General features: G+C 46.4%; 2 protein-coding genes across 2 annotated transcripts in view; one reads left to right on the top strand and one right to left on the bottom strand.

The window, feature by feature from the left end:
• The window catches only part of NAXE (NAD(P)HX epimerase), an 84568-nt gene extending 83765 nt beyond the window's left edge, over positions 1–803 (bottom strand). Inside the window, exon 1 of the mRNA XM_063947056.1 lies at positions 766–803. Within this exon, the coding sequence (XP_063803126.1) occupies positions 766–788 (23 nt within the window). The 5' untranslated portion in view covers positions 789–803. The remainder of the gene's footprint in view (positions 1–765) is intronic.
• Positions 1–19048, top strand: part of LOC134980299 (signaling lymphocytic activation molecule-like) — a 53939-nt gene that overhangs the window by 31859 nt on the left and 3032 nt on the right. Inside the window, exons 5-6 of the mRNA XM_063947054.1 lie at positions 1427–1542; positions 2334–2464. Coding sequence (XP_063803124.1) covers positions 1427–1542; positions 2334–2426 — 209 coding nt within the window. The 3' untranslated portion in view covers positions 2427–2464. The remainder of the gene's footprint in view (positions 1–1426; positions 1543–2333; positions 2465–19048) is intronic.

Below are 19048 nucleotides of genomic sequence, written 5' to 3'. Positions count from 1 at the left end.
CCATAACACTAACATTCCTCCTGTCTGGCTGTTCCCACATGTTGCCATGGTGCCACTTACCACGGCCAGCACCAGCAGAGGTTGACTGAGGAGACATCTGCCATACCCTACCATGATCTGCCTCTCCTCAACAAAGATTTTCCATCGGCCATAACGCAAGTAGTCATAGCATCAATATACCTGCCTGTACACTATGGGGGTAATTCCAAGTTGATCGCAGCAGGATTTTTGTTATCAGTTGGGCAAAATCATGTGCGGTGCAGGTGGGGGAGATTTAACATGTGCAGAGAGAGTTAGATTTGGGTGTGGTGTGTTCAATCTGCAATCTAATTTGCAGTGTAAAAATAAAGCAGCCAGTATTTACCCTGCACATAAACAAAATAACCCACCCAAATCTAACTCTCTCTGCACATGTTACATCTGCCTCCCCTGCAGTGCACATGGTTTTGCCCAACTGCTAACAAAAATCCTGCTGCGATCAACTTGGAATTACCCCCTATATACAACAATCAGCTGGCAAACCTTACAAGTAAAGGTGAAAACCCCACCTGTGGCCGTCTCCTAGGAATCCTCCCCAGAGTCCACCTAAACCATTACTCAATTAGAAGGGTCCATAAACCCACCTATCCGTCCACCCATTGCAGCTTCCCTACAGTCAAGGTCCCATGAGTTACTGCTAAAATCATATGGTTCCATTCAAGAAAACTGGTGCAAAAATAAATAGATAAGTGATCTTCAAATGTAACTTTTTTTTTTTTTACTTACTCAAATATCTGATTGTTTGCCATATTCAGTACGATGTTCAGCATGCGTTACATTGATTTTCAGAAATGTTCCCCAATTGTATTCTAAAAACAAATACAAAATTTAGAAATTCATTAATTTTACCAAAACTTCCCTTGTAACAGTTTACTACTTTTATTTTCGACAACATAATTTATTTTACTCCATGTCACACGTGATGTGAGAGAGCATTAGAACACGGTCAGGCCAACCTCTAGCCAATCAATATTAGAATACTGAAGAGGCTAGACTAACTTGTAGCTTGTAACAAAAATCTGTTTCTATAACAAATACGTAAATAGAGGCAACTGATACTTCATCAAATGTCCTTAACAGTCACAGAACTAGACCAACCTGTAGCCAATCAGAGCATATACTCACAAGGCCAGACCAACCAGTAGCCAATCAGGGCATGCGGACACTTAGATGGCCAGGCCAACCTATAGCCACAGTATTATAACACTCACATGGCCAAGCCAACCAGAGTATTAGGACACTCACATGGCTAAGCCAGCCTGTAGCCAATCAATCAGAGTGTTAGAAGTTCAGAAGACTCACAGGACTAGACGAAACGGTAGCTAGTAGCAAAAACATATTTCTATAAAATAAAAAAAAAGGTTAATCTATACAACATTTTTTCAAGGTCATTTCACACGTCCTCCAGTGATTTCCCCAAAAAGACCACAAGCACCAGAGCCAACACCAGTTCCTACGAATCAAGCAATCAGTACAATTTATGCAGCAGTCCAGAAAAGAGAGGTATGATGGACATATCCGTGGGGATGACTATATTGATTGCTACTTGTAGGGTTTTCCAATAGTATATCCCTGATACCACCCTCTGGGATTACTTTCACCCCTCACCTTATTTTCCACACTACCCCTCTGATGCAGTCAACTCAATGGAAAATGTTCACCACAATGTTCATTAGGTGACACCATGTTGATTGTGACTTTGGTATGGCTGCGTTTCCTAGATTTATGCACAGGTGGGCTCATAGCTAAATAACTGGATCATCTTTCTAATGATGAAACAAAACAGCAAAGAATAGATCCTTTGGGGTCCAGTCACCATTTCCACCTGATGGCCTCATAGCTCCCAGCATTGGAGACAATCTAGAAGCAGGATAAACTTGGTCAGGCATGCAATATGTCAAACCCTACCTCTGATCAGCCCAGAACCTCCAAATTTAGCAAGCCAACACCTCAATCTGCCATGCCACACATTATCAGGTGGCTTCACACATGCTCCACTGACCATCATTGTCTGACTATAGATTTTACCTGTCCCGCTTGACACCTAATAATAACCTTTGTCTGGGGTCTATTCATGAAGCAGTGAAAAGTGTGGAGAAGTGAGCCGGTGGAGAAGTTGCCCAAGGCAACCAATCAGCATTGAAGTAACATCTATAATTTGCATACTATACAATTGCATTGAGCGGCTGATTAGTTGCCATGGGCAACTTCTCCACAAGCTCACTTCTCCACTCTTATCACTGCTTCATGAATAGACCCCTCTGTTCTTAATGTTTTTTCATTGTGTTGGCAAGACTCTATCTCCAAGGAATAATGCGACTGCAACTGGCAACATCCCAATTTCAACTGTTTATGATCTCGCTGGTCCCAGTAATGCAATACCATGAAGAGAGGGACCCATCCTACGATATCATACCTGTCTGCAGTAAGTTGAAGCTTGTCATTTATAACATGTTTGGTCAGATAGGACCTTGTATCTATAATTCTTATATGCGAAATGCCACGCTGAACATTGTAGATTCTTCTGTACTTAGAGGATACAGTATTACGTAATGCTTTGTGCAATAATTATAGTTATATGAAAATATTTCCTAAGTTTGCATAGTCAGTGTCACAGCTTTTCCTGTGTCAGCCGATCACCCAGCCTTCACCTGAGCAGGTCCGTAGCTGGGTGAAATTCGTCCCTGTGCCAATCACCCGCTCCCAAACATCGGATGAGGAAACATCATAGGCAAATGCATGGGGGTTTCTGGTTGCCCGGAAACCCCCCATCCTCTTTTCAAGTGGCTCAAATTATGACAATAGCAATGGTATATAATATTACTTGAGCTGCCGCTACGTCATGCAGTTTAAGGGACAGAGCAGCTGCACATGCCCAGCGGTAGCAGCTTCTTCTACCAAGTTTTCTGTGTGTGTCGATCTGAGTCCTCAATCAGTGCAGTGGACCAGAGAGTAGCTACCAGGAAGAAGAGACAGGAGCCTTACCATGAGGTGGGAGAATGTGTGCTTAGAAAGTGCAGTACTAGTTCTATTATGTTTGTGTATTTATTTATTTATTATGGTATGTTTAACCTTTTCCTGACCACTTTATTTGACACAGCCTATACTATAGACCAGAGGTTCTCAAACTCGGTCCTCGGGGGCACACACAGTGCATGTTTTGCAGGTAACCCAGCAGGTGCACAGGTGTATTAATTACTCACTGACACATTTTAAAAGGTCCACAGGTGGAGCTAATTATTTCATTTGCGATTCTGTGAGGAGACCTGCAAAACATGCACTGTGTGTGCCCCCGAGGACCGAGTTTGAGAACCTCTGCTATAGACCATCTATAGTGTTAAATATTAATACTGTATTCCATACAGTATTCAGTATGTGTGTAAATGCAGTGCTCTGTGTGTAAATGCAGTGCTCTGTGTGTAAATGCAGTGCTCTGTGTGTAAATGTAGTGCTTTGTGTGCAAATATATTGCTCTGTGTGTAAATGTAGTGTTCTGTGTGCAAATGTAATGCTCTGTATATAAATGCTGTGCTCTGTGTGTAAATGTAGTGCTCAGATTGACCAAATTGAAGGTCCTCAGAGGCCAAGGTATCGCAACTGCAAATGTAAAGCTGTAAAGCCGTGACACCCGGGCAGCCACCAAAGAGGAACCCACCGACCTAGTAGAGTGGGCCTGTACAGGTTTTGGAATCGACAAGCCTGCCATGGAATAAGCATGCTGGATAGTGAGCCTGATCCAGGGAGCAATTGACTGCTTTGAAGAAGGACACCCAACCTTGTTGGCATCGTATAGAACAAACAGCGAGTTCAATTTCCTATGATGAGCAGTTCTCTTCACATAGAACTTCAAAGCTCTTACGTCATCCAAAGACTTTGAAGTAGCAGAGGCGTCCATAACAGCCGGAACCACAATAGGTTGGTTGATGTGAAACATGGACACCACCATAGGAAGAAATTGCTGATGAGTCCTGAGTTCAGCTCTGTCATCATGGAAAATTAAATAGGGGCTCTTGTGAGACAATGCCCGCAGCTCTGACACACGTCTTGCTGAAGCCAAGGCCAACAGTGTGACGGTTTTCCATGTGACGTACTTTACGTCTACCTCCTGCAACGGTTCAAACCAGTCTGATTGAAGGAACTGCAATACCAAATTGAGATCCCAAGGTGCCGTAGGAGGCACAAAGGGAGGCTGTTAGTGCAGAACACTTTTTAAGAACGTCTGGACCTCAGGAAGAGAAGTCAATTGTTTCTGAAATAAAATAGACAAGGCCGAAATCTGAACTTTAATGGAGCTTAGGCACATAGGCCCACATCAACTCCCGACTGTAGAAAAAGTAGGAAACATCCCAGATTAGATTCCACCGCAGAATATTGGCCCTCATTCCGAGTTGTTCGCTCGCTAGCTGCTTTTAGCAGCATTGCACACGCTAAGCCGCCGCCTACTGGGAGTGAATCTTAGCTTAGTAGAATTGCGAACAAAAGATTTGCATATTTGCGAAAAGAACTTTCTTTGCAGTTTCTGAGTAGCTCGAAACGCCTGGGTTTTTTCACACACACCCGTAAAACGGTCAGTTTCCGCCCAGAAACACCCACTTCCTGTCAATCACACTACGATCACCAGAACGATGAAAAATCTTCGTTAAGCCATGAGTAAAATACCAAACGTTTGTGCTAATTTACTTGGCGCAGTCACACTGCGAACACTGCGCATGCGTAGTTTGCGACTTATCGCACCGATGCGAAGAAAAAGAACGAGCGAACAACTCGGAATGAGGGCCATTGTCTGCTCTTACACCAAGAGACATATTTCTTCCAAATACAATGGTAATGTTTAGACATAACCCCCTTACTGGCTTGGATCATAGTCGGGATGACCTTATCAGGAATCCCTCTCCTGGCTAGAATCAGCCATTCAACTTCCATGTCGTTAAACGTAGCCCTGGTAAGTCTTGATAGATGAATGGGCCCTGCTGCAGAAGATCCTCTCGAAGAGGCAAAGGCCACGGATCTTCGATCAGCATCTTGAGAAGATCTGCATACCAGGCCCTTCTTGGCCAGTCCAGAACAATGAGGATTGCTTGAACCTTTTCCCTTTTTATTCTTTTTAGAATTCTTGGGATCAGAGAAAGTGGAGGAAACACGTACACCAGCTGGTAGACCCACGGACAACATTGTGCCTGAAGAGCACGACACTAGACTCTCATAAGGGGAGCACTCAAACTGATCTTTGTTATATTGAGAACAAGGGTCTGTTCAGAGAGAAAAAGCACAACGTAACTTTTAATGTTAAATCATAAAAGTGAGATAGGAATACTCACAAGGATTTAAAAGGCGAAATATTTGACACACAACATTAACACACAATGTAAAAGAATCACAGGTTCCAAAAATTTTTTATTTAATAATGCTCTATCACAGGTACAGTAGCGGATCTTGCCACGGGCAAGCAGGACTTTTGCCCGGGGCGCCGCCTTCCGGAGGGCGCCGCACCAGGGCAAGATCCGCTGCTGCTGTGCCCCCCGCTGCCCGCTGTGTCCTGCTGCCGCTGTCCGCTGTGAAGGGAAACTAGACGCTACGCGTCTAGTTTCCCTTCATGGAGAGGACCTTTACTGTGCAGTGCGCGATGACGTCATCGCGCACCGCACAGCAAAGGTCCTCTCCACAAAGGGAACTAGACGCGTAGAGTCTAGTTTCCCTTCGTGGGGAGGACCTTTGCTGTGCGGTGCGCGATGACGTCATCGCGCACCGCACATCATTTCAGCGGTGTACTACTGTACAGGGGGCGTAACTGACCGCGCCCCCTGTATGAAGCCACGTCCCTATTGCCGCCCGGGGCGCAAAAAGCCCCTGAACCGGCCTTGCACAGTTACAACTATGCACCTTATTCTTAGTATAATAATGTTATATCACAAGTATGACTGTGCACCTTATATAATAGATATTTAATATGGAAAAAGAGCAGGGATGGCTTTGAGAAAGTGACTTCCAGATTCTGCTGCCCCGCATCTGCTGGCGCATCGAGATGCGGGGTGAGAGATCCGTACTGGCACCAGCCAATGGAAAAATAGATGAATCACCTGGGTCTTGGCATATGAATTTTTGCTTCTGCTGTCGGCTGATGGCAAAAAGCCAGCGCAGCCGATGAGAGAACTACTACACAGCGAGGCCCCTGTGATAGAAGTACAAAGTATAATGGCTTACTTAGGCAGATAAAAATAGTATTGTGATTAAATGGCTAGATAAATGGCAGCAAGTCAGGTGAACACCATTCATGCCTTGCTGTTGAAAGGGGATAACACCGTTAATGCATAGAGGCGATAGCCTGCTAATGAGATTCAATTAACATCATCCGCAACAATTACACATCAAAAGAATTTTGTAGGCATAAACAGTGTATTAAATCACACCCCTGGTTGTTGTTAAGTGACTCATGAGACATAAAGGCAAAGTGTGGTGTCCTGTGAGGCGTGTTGTGTTCTTGTTGCCGGTTCAATATACACAAAAGATTTATCCTACTGGATAAACTAAATAGTTCATAGCTTTAGCAGAGATTGTTGCAGTAAATCAGGCTTTATATCTCAGAAGCAGAGATTTCACAAATGGGCGACATATGTAAACACGTAAGCTTCTGGAAATTCCTGCCAAACCATATTTATCCCAAGAATAAGGGTTTCTCATGCAGGTGTCATTCATAAAAGCAGGAGCCTTAATGTTCAAACCTTATATTGGTCACAAGGATAGAATAAAGTAGCTATTTTGCAGCGCTGCTAACAGATAGTCGCCGCCTATAGGGCAGTGTGTTTTTGCTTTGAAAGTGTGCGAACGCCTGTGCAGCCGAGCACTACAAAAAAAGTTTTGTGCAGTTTCTGAGTAGCCCAGAACTCACTCAGCCGCTGCAATCAATTCAGCCTGTCCGGGACCGGAATTGACGTCAGGAACCCTCCCAGCGAACGCATGGACACGCCTGCGTTTTTCCAACCACTCCCAGAAAACGGTCAGTTGACACCCATAAACGTCCTGTCAATCTCCTTGCAATTGGCTGTGCAAATGGATTCTTCGTTAAATCCATCGCACAGCAATGATCCATTTTGTACCCGTATGATGCACCTGCGCATTGCGGTGCATATGCATGCGCAGTTCTCACCTGATTGCAGTGAAAAAACCTAGCGTGCGATCAGGTCAGAATGACCCCCTTAGTCAGGAGACTCAGGGGATAATTCAGAGTTGATCGCAGCAGCAAATTTGTTAGCAGTTGGGCAAAAGCATGTGCACTGCAGGGGGGGGGGGGGGGGGGCAGATATAACATGTGCAGAGAGAGTTAGATTTGGGTGGGTTATTTTGTTTCTGTGCAGGGTAAATACTGACTGCTTTATTTTTATACTGCAACTTAGATTTCACATTGAACACACCCCACCCAAATCTAACTCTCTCTGCACATGTTACATCTGCCCCACCTGCAGTGCACATGGTTTTGCCCAACTGCTAACAAATTTGCTGCTGCGATCAACTCTGAATTACCCCCTCAGTCCGCCCCGCGTAGAAGCCGTGCGTCTCCGTACCCTCATGCCGCCATAATGGCCAGCGAGCCACTAACCGAGACACTGGCATAGTACTCACTACTCTTCTTTCTTCTGGCTCTGTTAGGGGTGGTGGCGTGCTGCGGGAATGTACGCTCTCCGTGGTGGGGCTTGCGAATAGTTCCCTCAGGAGCTAGCCACCTATCAGCGGGGAACGGGACCATTAACCCTTAGTGGGGTTGGCCCGTTCCCCCCCCTAAGTCCCACGAAGCAGGCAGGCTGGTGCCATCCAGTCCTGCCTGAAAATAAACTTAGAAAATAAATGCAGAAAACTCTTCAGGAGCTTCCGGAGACGTGACCGGCTCCTCCGGGCACATTTTCTAAACTGAGTCTGGTAGGAGGGGCATAGAGGGAGGAGCCAGCACACACTATCAAGCTTCTATAGTGCCCATGGCTCCTAGTGGACCCGTCTATACCCCACATGGTACTAAACTGGATTCCCAGTATCCACTAGAACAGCGGTGGCCAACCTGTGGCTCTTGAGCCTCATGCGACTCTTTCTTCATTCAAATGTGGCTCCCGACACTCAAAGTCATGTGACCACGACAGATCCGGAAACTGCTGCACTGCAGCCAGACAGTCAACAGCAGCAATACGGGGACTGAGAACTGAGAGAGCCAGATACTTGAGGTGAGACACCCACTGTCAAACAAAGGACACATAAGGGGCTGCTGCAATGGCACAAGGTGTTTGTTTTTTTTTTTGTTTTTTTGGGGGGGGGTGGGGGGGGGGGAGGGCTGTAGTAACATATGAGGGTCCTGGCAGGAGTGACTCATGGGGGAGCGGTCTGGAGTGACATACTGTAGGAGTGTGCTAGCAGGAGTGACACAGGAGGTAGCTGGCTGAAGTGATACAGGCGGGTGCTGGTTGGAGTGACACATGAGATAGCTGGCTGAAGTGACACAGGCGGGTGCTGGTTGGAGTGACACATGAGGTAGCTGGCTGAAGTGACACATGGGGGAGCTGAAGTGTATATTTTATGTGGATCTTTCTTTCTTAATTGTTTTATGTGGAAGTGGCTTTAAAAATGTATTATATGTTGATCTGGTTTTTGAAATGTATTTTATACCAGAGGCGTGGCTTAGCAGGCACAAGGCCACACCCCATTTTTGTATGTGCGCCTGCGGCTCGATGTCGGCTCTTTGACGTGCCTAACAAAATTTTTGGCTCTTTGTTTCTCACTGGTTGGCCACCACTGCCCTAGAACGTAAGAGACATATTAATTTTGATATATGGAATGGAGAGAGATTGCGCTCACTGGGGGAGGTGGGGGATGAGTGCTGCTTGACCTGGGGGTGTCCTACCCCCTGTTTGTAGAGATAGTTGAAAGGATTAGGTCCGCGCACTCTGGGGATGGGGGGTGGGGGAACGGGCAGGGGGTGGTTGTGTATGTGTATGTAAATATATATATATATATAAGTATATACATATGTATATGTATACATATATATATATATATATAGGAATTGTCTGTAATGTTTGTCTCTGTTATGATTGTAATGATATCTCGTGAGACATGAATTGAGTAGTTTGTATTTATTGGGTGTATATCATGGGTGGGGCCCCCTCTTCAGGTGTGTCTTGCAGACTACCCTTTCTGGGTGTACCTTCCTGAATGGTACACCTATGGTGGGGCCCTTGTAGTCAATATGTCCAATTACCACTATCAGGTGTGTCTTGCAGACCACCCTTTATGTGTATACCCTCCTGATGGTATACTTTATCAGAAGTGACCCAGCTGGGGCTAATGTCAGGTGTCCCTATTTGCAGGGCACCTTTACCATAGGTGTGGTGAGCCTATGTGCTTCTGTGTGCTTCTGGTGGTTAAAAGTTAGTGTGATCTTACGAGTGTGACAGTTTGCGGCGTCCCGCCTGTCCTACTCTGGTGTTTATTTCCTCGGCTCTGGGTAGCGGGTGTGGGGCTGTGAGATCTCACCTTCCGCCTGCGATCGGTCCGGAGCGTCCGTCGCCGGTGTCTGCAGTCCCGTGCCTGCTCCCTTCGTTGCCTCCGCGTGTCCTCTCTGTGGTGCCGGTTCCCGTCTCTGCAGCGGCACCGCGTCTCTCTCCTGCTTCCGGGGTCCCGTCTGCTCGTTCCTGCTGGCCGCGTCACGTGCACTGTCACGTGAGCGGGCGATTCAGGTCCGGAGCTGTGTGTTTCTCCTTCTCCAGCCGGAGAAGGGTGTCCTGGCAGTATGAAAAAGGCTTGTAAGCTGAAACGCGTTGGATGACTGAGACCTGACAGACAATACACAGACTTTTCCATACTGCCAGGACACCCTTCTCCGGCTGGAGAAGGAGAAACACACAGCTCCGGACCTGAATCGCCCGCTCACGTGACAGTGCACGTGACGCGGCCAGCAGGAACGAGCAGACGGGACCCCGGAAGCAGGAGAGAGACGCGGTGCCGCTGCAGAGACGGGAACCGGCACCACAGAGAGGACACGCGGAGGCAACGAAGGGAGCAGGCACGGGACTGCAGACACCGGCGACGGACGCTCCGGACCGATCGCAGGCGGAAGGTGAGATCTCACAGCCCCACACCCGCTACCCAGAGCCGAGGAAATAAACACCAGAGTAGGACAGGCGGGACGCCGCAAACTGTCACACTCGTAAGATCACACTAACTTTTAACCACCAGAAGCACACAGAAGCACATAGGCTCACCACACCTATGGTAAAGGTGCCCTGCAAATAGGGACACCTGACATTAGCCCCAGCTGGGTCACTTCTGATAAAGTATACCATCAGGAGGGTATACACATAAAGGGTGGTCTGCAAGACACACCTGATAGTGGTAATTGGACATATTGACTACAAGGGCCCCACCATAGGTGTACCATTCAGGAAGGTACACCCAGAAAGGGTAGTCTGCAAGACACACCTGAAGAGGGGGCCCCACCCATGATATACACCCAATAAATACAAACTACTCAATTCATGTCTCACGAGATATCATTACAATCATAACAGAGACAAACATTACAGACAATTCCTATATATATATATATGTATACATATACATATGTATATACATATATATATATATTTACATACACATACACAACCACCCCCTGCCCGTTCCCCCACCCCCCATCCCCAGAGTGCGCGGACCTAATCCTTTCAACTATATTAATTTTGATGCCCTTGTGGCATCCACACACAGAGCAGCTACTGACATGGAGGAGGCACGGATAGCAGCAATGTTTTTGTGGAACCACAAGTCCCAGTATGCCCTGCTGTCCTTCCTGCATGGCTTGGGCAGCCAGTTGTGGTACTACACCGGCCAGCACGCCCTCTCAGCCCTGATATATATTTTCCAATATCAGCAGGCTGTTACCTGGGCTGAGAATATTTTCTCTTTGGCTCCATTTACTGAAACAGTCAACTTCAAAGAAGCAGAAAAGCACAATAGGAAATAAGATATCACCCACTTCCCTTACATCTACAAAACATGTTTTCGTAGTCACAATGAAGACAGCGGCTAGGTACTGTGTTACTGTCTCCATCACACAGTGTGGAAGTAACAGTATCATATCCCATCCCACTATAATAATATGGGACAGACATCATAGTATTTCCATGTATATTGTTCTACAGAGAGGCCCCTAGAGCAATCACACAAAGCCTGGATGCTGATGATGTATTGTGTAATATATATGAAATGTAATTAACACTTATACACAGCAAGATATTCCCAGATACAGTGGTTGCAGAAAAACAAAAACTTGGCTCTAGTTGATGAGGGAGTTTTTGAAAGAGGTATCCTCCCAAGTTAAATATTTAATATTAAACGCCCCTTCCCCCAACTATCAGAATGGCGGATTTATAATGTCTGGGACTGGGACACCTATTGTTCATACAATTCTCACGCTTCAGAGCCTCTTTAAAAGCTGTTTCAGTTCCCAGGATATTTGGAACTTTGTGGCTTATGGGCCTAATTCAGACCTGATCACAAAACCAAACTTTTTCTCTAATGGGCAAAACCATGTGCACTGCAGGTGTGGCAGATGTAACGTGCAGAGAGAATTAATTAGGGTGGGTTATATTGTTTCTGTGCAGGGTAAATACTGGCTGCTTTATATTTACACTGCAATTTAGATTTCAGTTTGAACAAACCCCACCGAAATCTAACTCTCTCTCTCCACATGTTATATCTGCCCCACCTGCAGTGCAACCAGAGCCGGCTCTAGGCATAGGCAAACATGCTTAGAGGCACAATCAGCTTCTGCTGATTAAAATGATATGCGGCATGCCTATATTCTGTTTGTGACTCCGGGTGTATCTGCGTACAAAATGCTACGTTACAGTGTATTCCTGGAAATCAGTGTAATGTAGCATTTTGTATGCAGAAACACATAGCAATACAAATAGGATGCATTTTTCTGCAAAAAAAGGCGCCTGACATTAACAGAGCTGGCCGAGAGCTGCCAGCTGACTCACGCCAGGCATCTCCTGCTGCATGGCGTACTGAGGCAAAATGTATGAGGACACATCTATAGCCAAGCACAGTGTTAGCGGCCGTGTGAGTGCTGTGTGCAGATGGGTTGGTAGTGTAATAGTGTTTGGTATATGTGTAAGGGGCATTATGTGTGTCATGTGTATAAATGCATTAATAATGTGCGTCATATGTGTAAGGGGCACTATGTGTGCCATTATGTGTATAAGGGCATTATTAATGTGCTGCATATGTGTAAGGGGCATTATGTATGTAATTATGTGTATAAGGGCATTAATAAATTGCGGCATATGTGTTAGGTCCATTATGTGTATAAGGGCATTAATAAAGGTTGGCATAATGTGTAAGGTGCATTATATTTATAAGGACATTAATAATGTGTGTCATATGTGTGAGGGGCATTACTGTATGGTATGTGTATAAAGGCATTACTGTGTGGCATTATGTGTATAAGGTGCTCTACTGTGTGGCGTAACGTATAGAAAGGGCACTGTGTGGTGTAATGTGAATAAAGAGCAATATGGTGTGGTGTAATGTGAATAAGGGGCAATTCAGTGTGATGTAATGTTAATAACGGGCACTACTTAGAGGAGTAACGTATAGAAGGTAAAGTGGTACTACTGTGTGATGTAATGTGAATAAGGGATACTTTCGCATGATAAAATGTGAAAAAGTTGCACTACTGTATGGCGTAATTTGAACTGGGGGTACTATTGTGTGGCTATGCCCCTTCCCAGCAAGAACACGCCCCTTTTTGGGCTGCGCACCAAATGTGTGCAATGTTTTCATTTAAAATATAGTGGGTAGGAGCACCAAAATGAGAACTGCTATTGGTGAGGGGTGATGATGCTGGGAAAGGGGTGCAGGGTCATAGGCGGAACTAACGGCGGTGCTAGGGGGCACCAGCCAAAATCTTGCCTAGCACATCATACTGGTTAGGGCCGGCTCTGAGTGCAACATGGTTTTGACCATTGGCATATCAGGGCTTGCTCTATATGCAGAATGGTTTCTGCAGCCCTACTTTGTAGACTGTAAATGCTACTGGGATGCACAATCCTCTTTCGTATATATGTTCCTACTTTGCAGTTCCCCTCTAACTGTCGTCACATTATCCCTCTGATGGGTATATGACAATGCGGTGCTTTAAGTATTGTGAAGTTAAGAGAAATTCCTAAATATGTTGCTTCCTGATGATTAGTAGTGCTATAATCAATTAATGGTGTGTTACATGTGGTCGTACCCCACCCGAACCACTACTTGATTTAATGCTGCAAGATTGAGAGCACAAACCTTATTTCACACATATGTGTTGCCACCACCTAGTTGGTTTTGTTGACACATGACAAGTCCTCAAGAGTCAGATGTCCCAAAATTCAGAATTCTACAGCCAGTGTGTGTAGCCAAATTAGTCATTAGAAAGTTATCATGGGCATGATAGACATGTCTGGAGGTATGAATATCCAGATATCAAGGCCCCTTCTTTGTATAAATGCTACCCAGTGACCTCTGCTATCCAGGAGATATTTGCCTCTGATGGCCGCTAGACTTGGGCACTAAACTTGATGCTTGTCCACATTAACATCAAGTGGTGTTGGAAATGTATTTTATTGTTGGGTTGTCGGTGGATCTGATGGCACAATGATGGACCATGGATTTATACGTCTCCCATTAGTAAGCCTGGGCAAGCTATTAGGTAGGAGAACCATGTATGTTCCTCGTGTTGGGAATGTGTGTACAGATGGGGGTTTGGCAGAGTTAATGTACACAACAGCAGAATGCGATTTCCCCCAATGACCAGTGTAGCTTAACCAGGCAGTATGGTTTATGGTGCAAGGGGTATGGGTCGTTGGGTTGACTCAACTTAGGTCGACCACTGAAGGTCAACATGGGCATTATGTTAACATGTACTAAGTTGACAGGTGAAAAGGTCGACATGAGTTTTTGGATTGTTTTTGGTGTCATTTTCTTCGTAAAGTGACGGGGAACCCCAATTAGTGCACCGTGTCCCCTCACATTGGCTCGCTTCGCTCGCCATGTGAGGGCAAGGTGCCTTGCTCCACTACCGCTTCACTCGGCACAGGCTACCATTCCAATCGTAGTCCACGTGGATCAAGTATGGAAAAATCCAAAAAATGAAAGAAAAAAAAGTGAAAAACCCATGTCGACCTTTTGACCTGTCGACCTAGCACATGTCGACCTAATGCATGTCGATCTTCAGTGGTCAACCTAATGCCTGTCGACCTAACGGCCGTATCCCGGTGCAAGTGGTAGTAAAGCCATGCTGCCAGGATCCTTCCTTTGAATCCGAGATATTTGTCGGTGGGCACAGGGGCTGGACCACTGAGCTATAGATGAAGCAATATAGGCAAATTCTTTAATGGTGCAGCCATAGTAGTGAACTCTGGGACTAAGGCAAGGTGAAAGGGATTGGTGACCAGACTGGAATCGGCAGTGGTTTGGCGTAGACCGGAACTTGTTATGTATCAGAAGTCAGAACATACTTGCCTACCTGACCCTCTCCATGAGGGAGAAAATGCTCTGTTCCTCGACTCTCCTGGTAATGTATGATTGCCATCGCCTGTGGTGAAACACCTTTCTTATCAATTACCTAGCTCACCACAGGTGATGGCAATCATACATTACCAGGAAAGTCCAGGAACAGAGCATTTTCTCCCTCATGGAGAGGGTCAGGTAGGCAAGTATGTATCAGGCCAGACTGGAACTGGGAATGCTTAGGGACCAATCTAGAACTGGTGGTAGTCAGAATCCGGATTGGAACCAGAAGTAGTCTGAATCCAGGCTGGAACCAAGAGGTGACCAGACTGGGACCAGTATTGGAGCCAGGCTGGAACTTAAAGGTGACCGGACTGGAAACATGTATTGCTGAGTTCAGTAATGCTAATGCACAGATACAACTGAGCTGAGACTAAGAAATGTAGTGACCTTAGGAATCAGGATACTTGAGACTGAGTCTGTGTTCCAGGCGCTTGAGGCCTAAGAAAAAGTACGCACAATAATATATATACTTGCTTGCAGGTGAATGTTTTAAAAATCAGGAAACCTGTGTGCAGACAGCACAGGAGAAGATGATAGTGTCCTTAGAATGAGTACTCAGGAAAAGGCTGGAACTTGTATGTGAAGCAGATGAATGGTTTGCTTGCAGGGCAATCAGATATTAAATGCATGCCAGGGTTTCCAGAACTCTGCAGGTGATATCAAGAGTGCACTAATCCACCAACTGGTTAACAGGTTTGAGATTAACTCTACTTGGAAACAGCAGGTAAGATACTCAGGTGAACAGCAGGTAAGATACTAAGGTAGATGATTAGTCAGGAAGGAGACACAGCAAACTGAGAAGCAGACACTTGTACAAGGCTGAAGATTACTGCAGACTGGAAACTTGATTGCACTAAAGAGTTCTGAAATCAGTGGGCTGCAGTTGAAGTCTGCTCAGAGCTGAAGGCTGCTTATTGCTAAGAACTGTGGTCTTTCTACTAACAGAAGCCAGGAATAGCAATGCAATAGTACTGGCAGCCATCTTGGTAAGGGGATGAAGGAACATTCCCGAAGGAGCCAGCTGGAGATTGCCCAGTGGCGCTCTTCACTTCGAACAACCTAAATGAGTATGAGAGTTGATGGAACAAAATGAGAGCTTGTTTGTGTGGATTATGATAATGTTGCTTCATGAATGAGGGAAGAGGCTGAGTAGGTTTGAATGAAGATTATTTTGTTCCAATTTATTTTTCTCTATCGTCCTAGTGGATGCTGGGGTTCCTGAAAGGACCATGGGGAATAGCGGCTCCGCAGGAGACAGGGCACAAAAAGTAAAGCTTTTCCGATCAGGTGGTGTGCACTGGCTCCTCCCCCTATGACCCTCCTCCTCAAGTTAGATTTTTGTGCCCGGCCGAGAAGGGTGCAATCTAGGTGGCTCTCCTAAAGAGCTGCTTAGAGAAAGTTTAGCTAGGTTTTTTATGTTACAGTGATTCCTGCTGGCAACAGGATCACTGCAGCGAGGGACTGAGGGGAGAAGGAGTCAACTCACCTGCGTGCAGGATGGATTGGCTTCTTGGCTACTGGACATCAAGCTCCAGAGGGACGATCACAGGTACAGCCTGGATGGTCACCGGAGCCGCGCCGCCGGCCCCCTTGCAGATGCTGAAGACAGAAGAGGTCCAGAATCGGCGGCTGAAGACTCCTGCAGTCTTCTAAAGGTAGCGCACAGCACTGCAGCTGTGCGCCATTTTCCTCTCAGCACACTTCACACGGCAGTCACTGAGGGTGCAGGGCGCTGGGAGGGGGGCGCCCTGGGAGGCAAAATGAGTACCTATAAAGGCTAAAAATACCTCACATATAGCCCTAGAGGCTATATGGAGATATTTAACCCCTGCCTGATTTCTCAAAATAGCGGGAGACGAGCCCGCCGGAAAAGGGGCGGGGCCTATCTCCTCAGCACACGGCGCCATTTCCTCTCACAGCTCCGCTGGTCAGGACGGCTCCCAGGTCTCTCCCCTGCACTGCACTACAGAAACAGGGTAAAACAGAGAGGGGGGGCAAATTTATGGCGATATTTTTATATAACAAAGCAGCTATAGGGGAGCACTTATTATAAGGCTATCCCTGATATATATATAGCGCTTTTGGTGTGTGCTGGCAAACTCTCCCTCTGTCTCCCCAAAGGGCTAGTGGGTCCTGTCTTCATTAGGAGCATTCCCTGTGTGTCTGCTGTGTGTCGGTACGTGTGTGTCGACATGTATGAGGACGATATTGGTGTGGAGGCGGAGCAATTGCCAAATATGGGGATGTCACCTCCTAGGGGGTCGACACCAGAATGGATGCCTTTATTTATGGAACTACGGGATAGTGTCAACACGCTAAAGCAGTCGTTTGACGACATGAGACGGCCGGACAATCAATTAGTGTCTGTCCAGGCGACTCAAACACCGTCAGGGGCTGTGAAACGCCCTTTGCCTCAGTCGGTCGACACAGACCCAGACACAGGCGATGACTCCAGTGGTGACGGTGACGAATCAACCGTATTTTCCAGTAGGGCCACACGTTATATGATTTTGGCAATGAAGGAGGCGTTACATTTAGCTGATACTACAGGTACCACTAAACAGGGTATTATGTGGGGTATGAAAAAACTACCTATAGTTTTTCCTGAATCAGAAGAACTAAATGACGTGTGTAATGAAGCGTGGGTTGCCCCTGATAAAAAGCTGATAATTTCAAAGAAATTATTGGCATTATACCCTTTCCCGCCAGAGGTTAGGGAGCGCTGGGAAACACCTCCTAGGGTGGACAAGGCGCTAACACGCTTATCTAAACAAGTGGCGTTACCCTCTCCTGAGACGGCCGCACTTAAAGATCCATCAGATAGGAGGATGGAAAATATCCAAAAAAGTATATACACACATGCAGGTGTTATACTACGACCAGCTGTAGCAACTGCCTGGATGGGCAGTGCGGGGGTAGTTTGGTCAGAATCCCTGATTGAAAATATTGATACCCTGGACAGGGACAATATTTTACTGTCGTTAGAACAAATAAAGGATGCATTTCTTTATATGCGTGATGCACAGAGGGATATATGCACACTGGCATCACGGGTAAGTGCTATGTCCATTTCGGCCAGAAGAGCTTTATGGACGCGACAGTGGACAGGCGATGCGGATTCAAAACGGCATATGGAAGTTTTGCCGTATAAGGGGGAGGAGTTATTTGGAGTCGGTCTATCAGATTTGGTGGCCACGGCTACAGCCGGGAAATCCACCTTTCTACCTCAAGTCACTCCCCAACAGGAAAAGGCACCGACTTTTCAACCGCAGCCCTTTCGTTCCTTTAAAAATAAGAGAGCAAAGGGCTATTCATATTTGCCACGAGGCAAAGGTCGAGGGAAGAGACAGCAACACGCAGCTCCTTCCCAGGATCAGAAGCCCTCCCCGGCTTCTACAAAAGCCTCAGCATGACGCTGGGGCTTCTCAAGCGGACTCGGGGACGGTGGGCGGTCGTCTCAAAAATTACAGCGCGCAGTGGGCTCACTCGCAAGTAGATCCCTGGATCCTGCAGATAATATCTCAGGGATACAGGTTGGAATTAGAGACAGATCCACCTCGCCGTTTCCTGAGGTCTGCTTTACCAACGTCCCCCTCCGAAAGGGAGACGGTGTTGGAAGCCATTCACAAGCTGTACTCTCAGCAGGTGATAGTCAAGGTACCTCTTCTGCAACAAGGGAAGGGGTATTATTCCACTCTTTTTGTGGTACCGAAGCCGGATGGCTCGGTAAGGCCTATTCTAAATCTGAAGTCCTTGAACCTGTACATAAAGAAGTTCAAGTTCAAAATGGAGTCACTCAGAGCAGTGATAGCGAACCTGGAAGAGGGGGACTTTATGGTATCCTTGGACATCAAGGATGCGTATCTCCACGTTCCAATTTACCCCTCACACCAGGGGTACCTCAGGTTCGTTGTACAAAACTGTCACTATCAGTTTCAGACGCTGCCGTTCGGATTGTCCACGGCACCTCGGATCTTTACAAAGGTAATGGCCGAGATGATGATTCTTCTTCGAAGAAAAGGCGTATTAATTATCCCATACTTGGACGATCTCCTAATAAGGGCGAGGTCCAGAGAACAGCTAGAGATGAGATTAGCACTGTCTCAAGAAGTGCTAAAACAGCACGGGTGGATTCTGAATATTCCAAAATCCCAGTTAATGCCGACAACTCGTCTGCTGTTCCTAGGGATGATTCTGGACACGGTTCAGAAAAAGGTTTTTCTCCCGGAGGAAAAAGCCAAGGAGTTATCCGAGCTTGTCAGGAACCTCCTAAAACCAGGAAAGGTGTCTGTACATCAATGCACAAGAGTCCTGGGAAAAATGGTGGCTTCTTACGAAGCGATTCCATTCGGCAGATTCCACGCAAGAATTTTCCAAAGGGATCTGTTGGACAAATGGTCAGGGTCGCATCTTCAGATGC

The sequence above is a fragment of the Pseudophryne corroboree genome, chromosome 12 (assembly GCF_028390025.1).
Source record: "Pseudophryne corroboree isolate aPseCor3 chromosome 12, aPseCor3.hap2, whole genome shotgun sequence".
Lineage (NCBI taxonomy): Eukaryota > Metazoa > Chordata > Amphibia > Anura > Myobatrachidae > Pseudophryne > Pseudophryne corroboree.
Note: the sequence above shows the minus strand (reverse complement) of the source record. Positions and strands in the feature narration are given on the sequence as shown.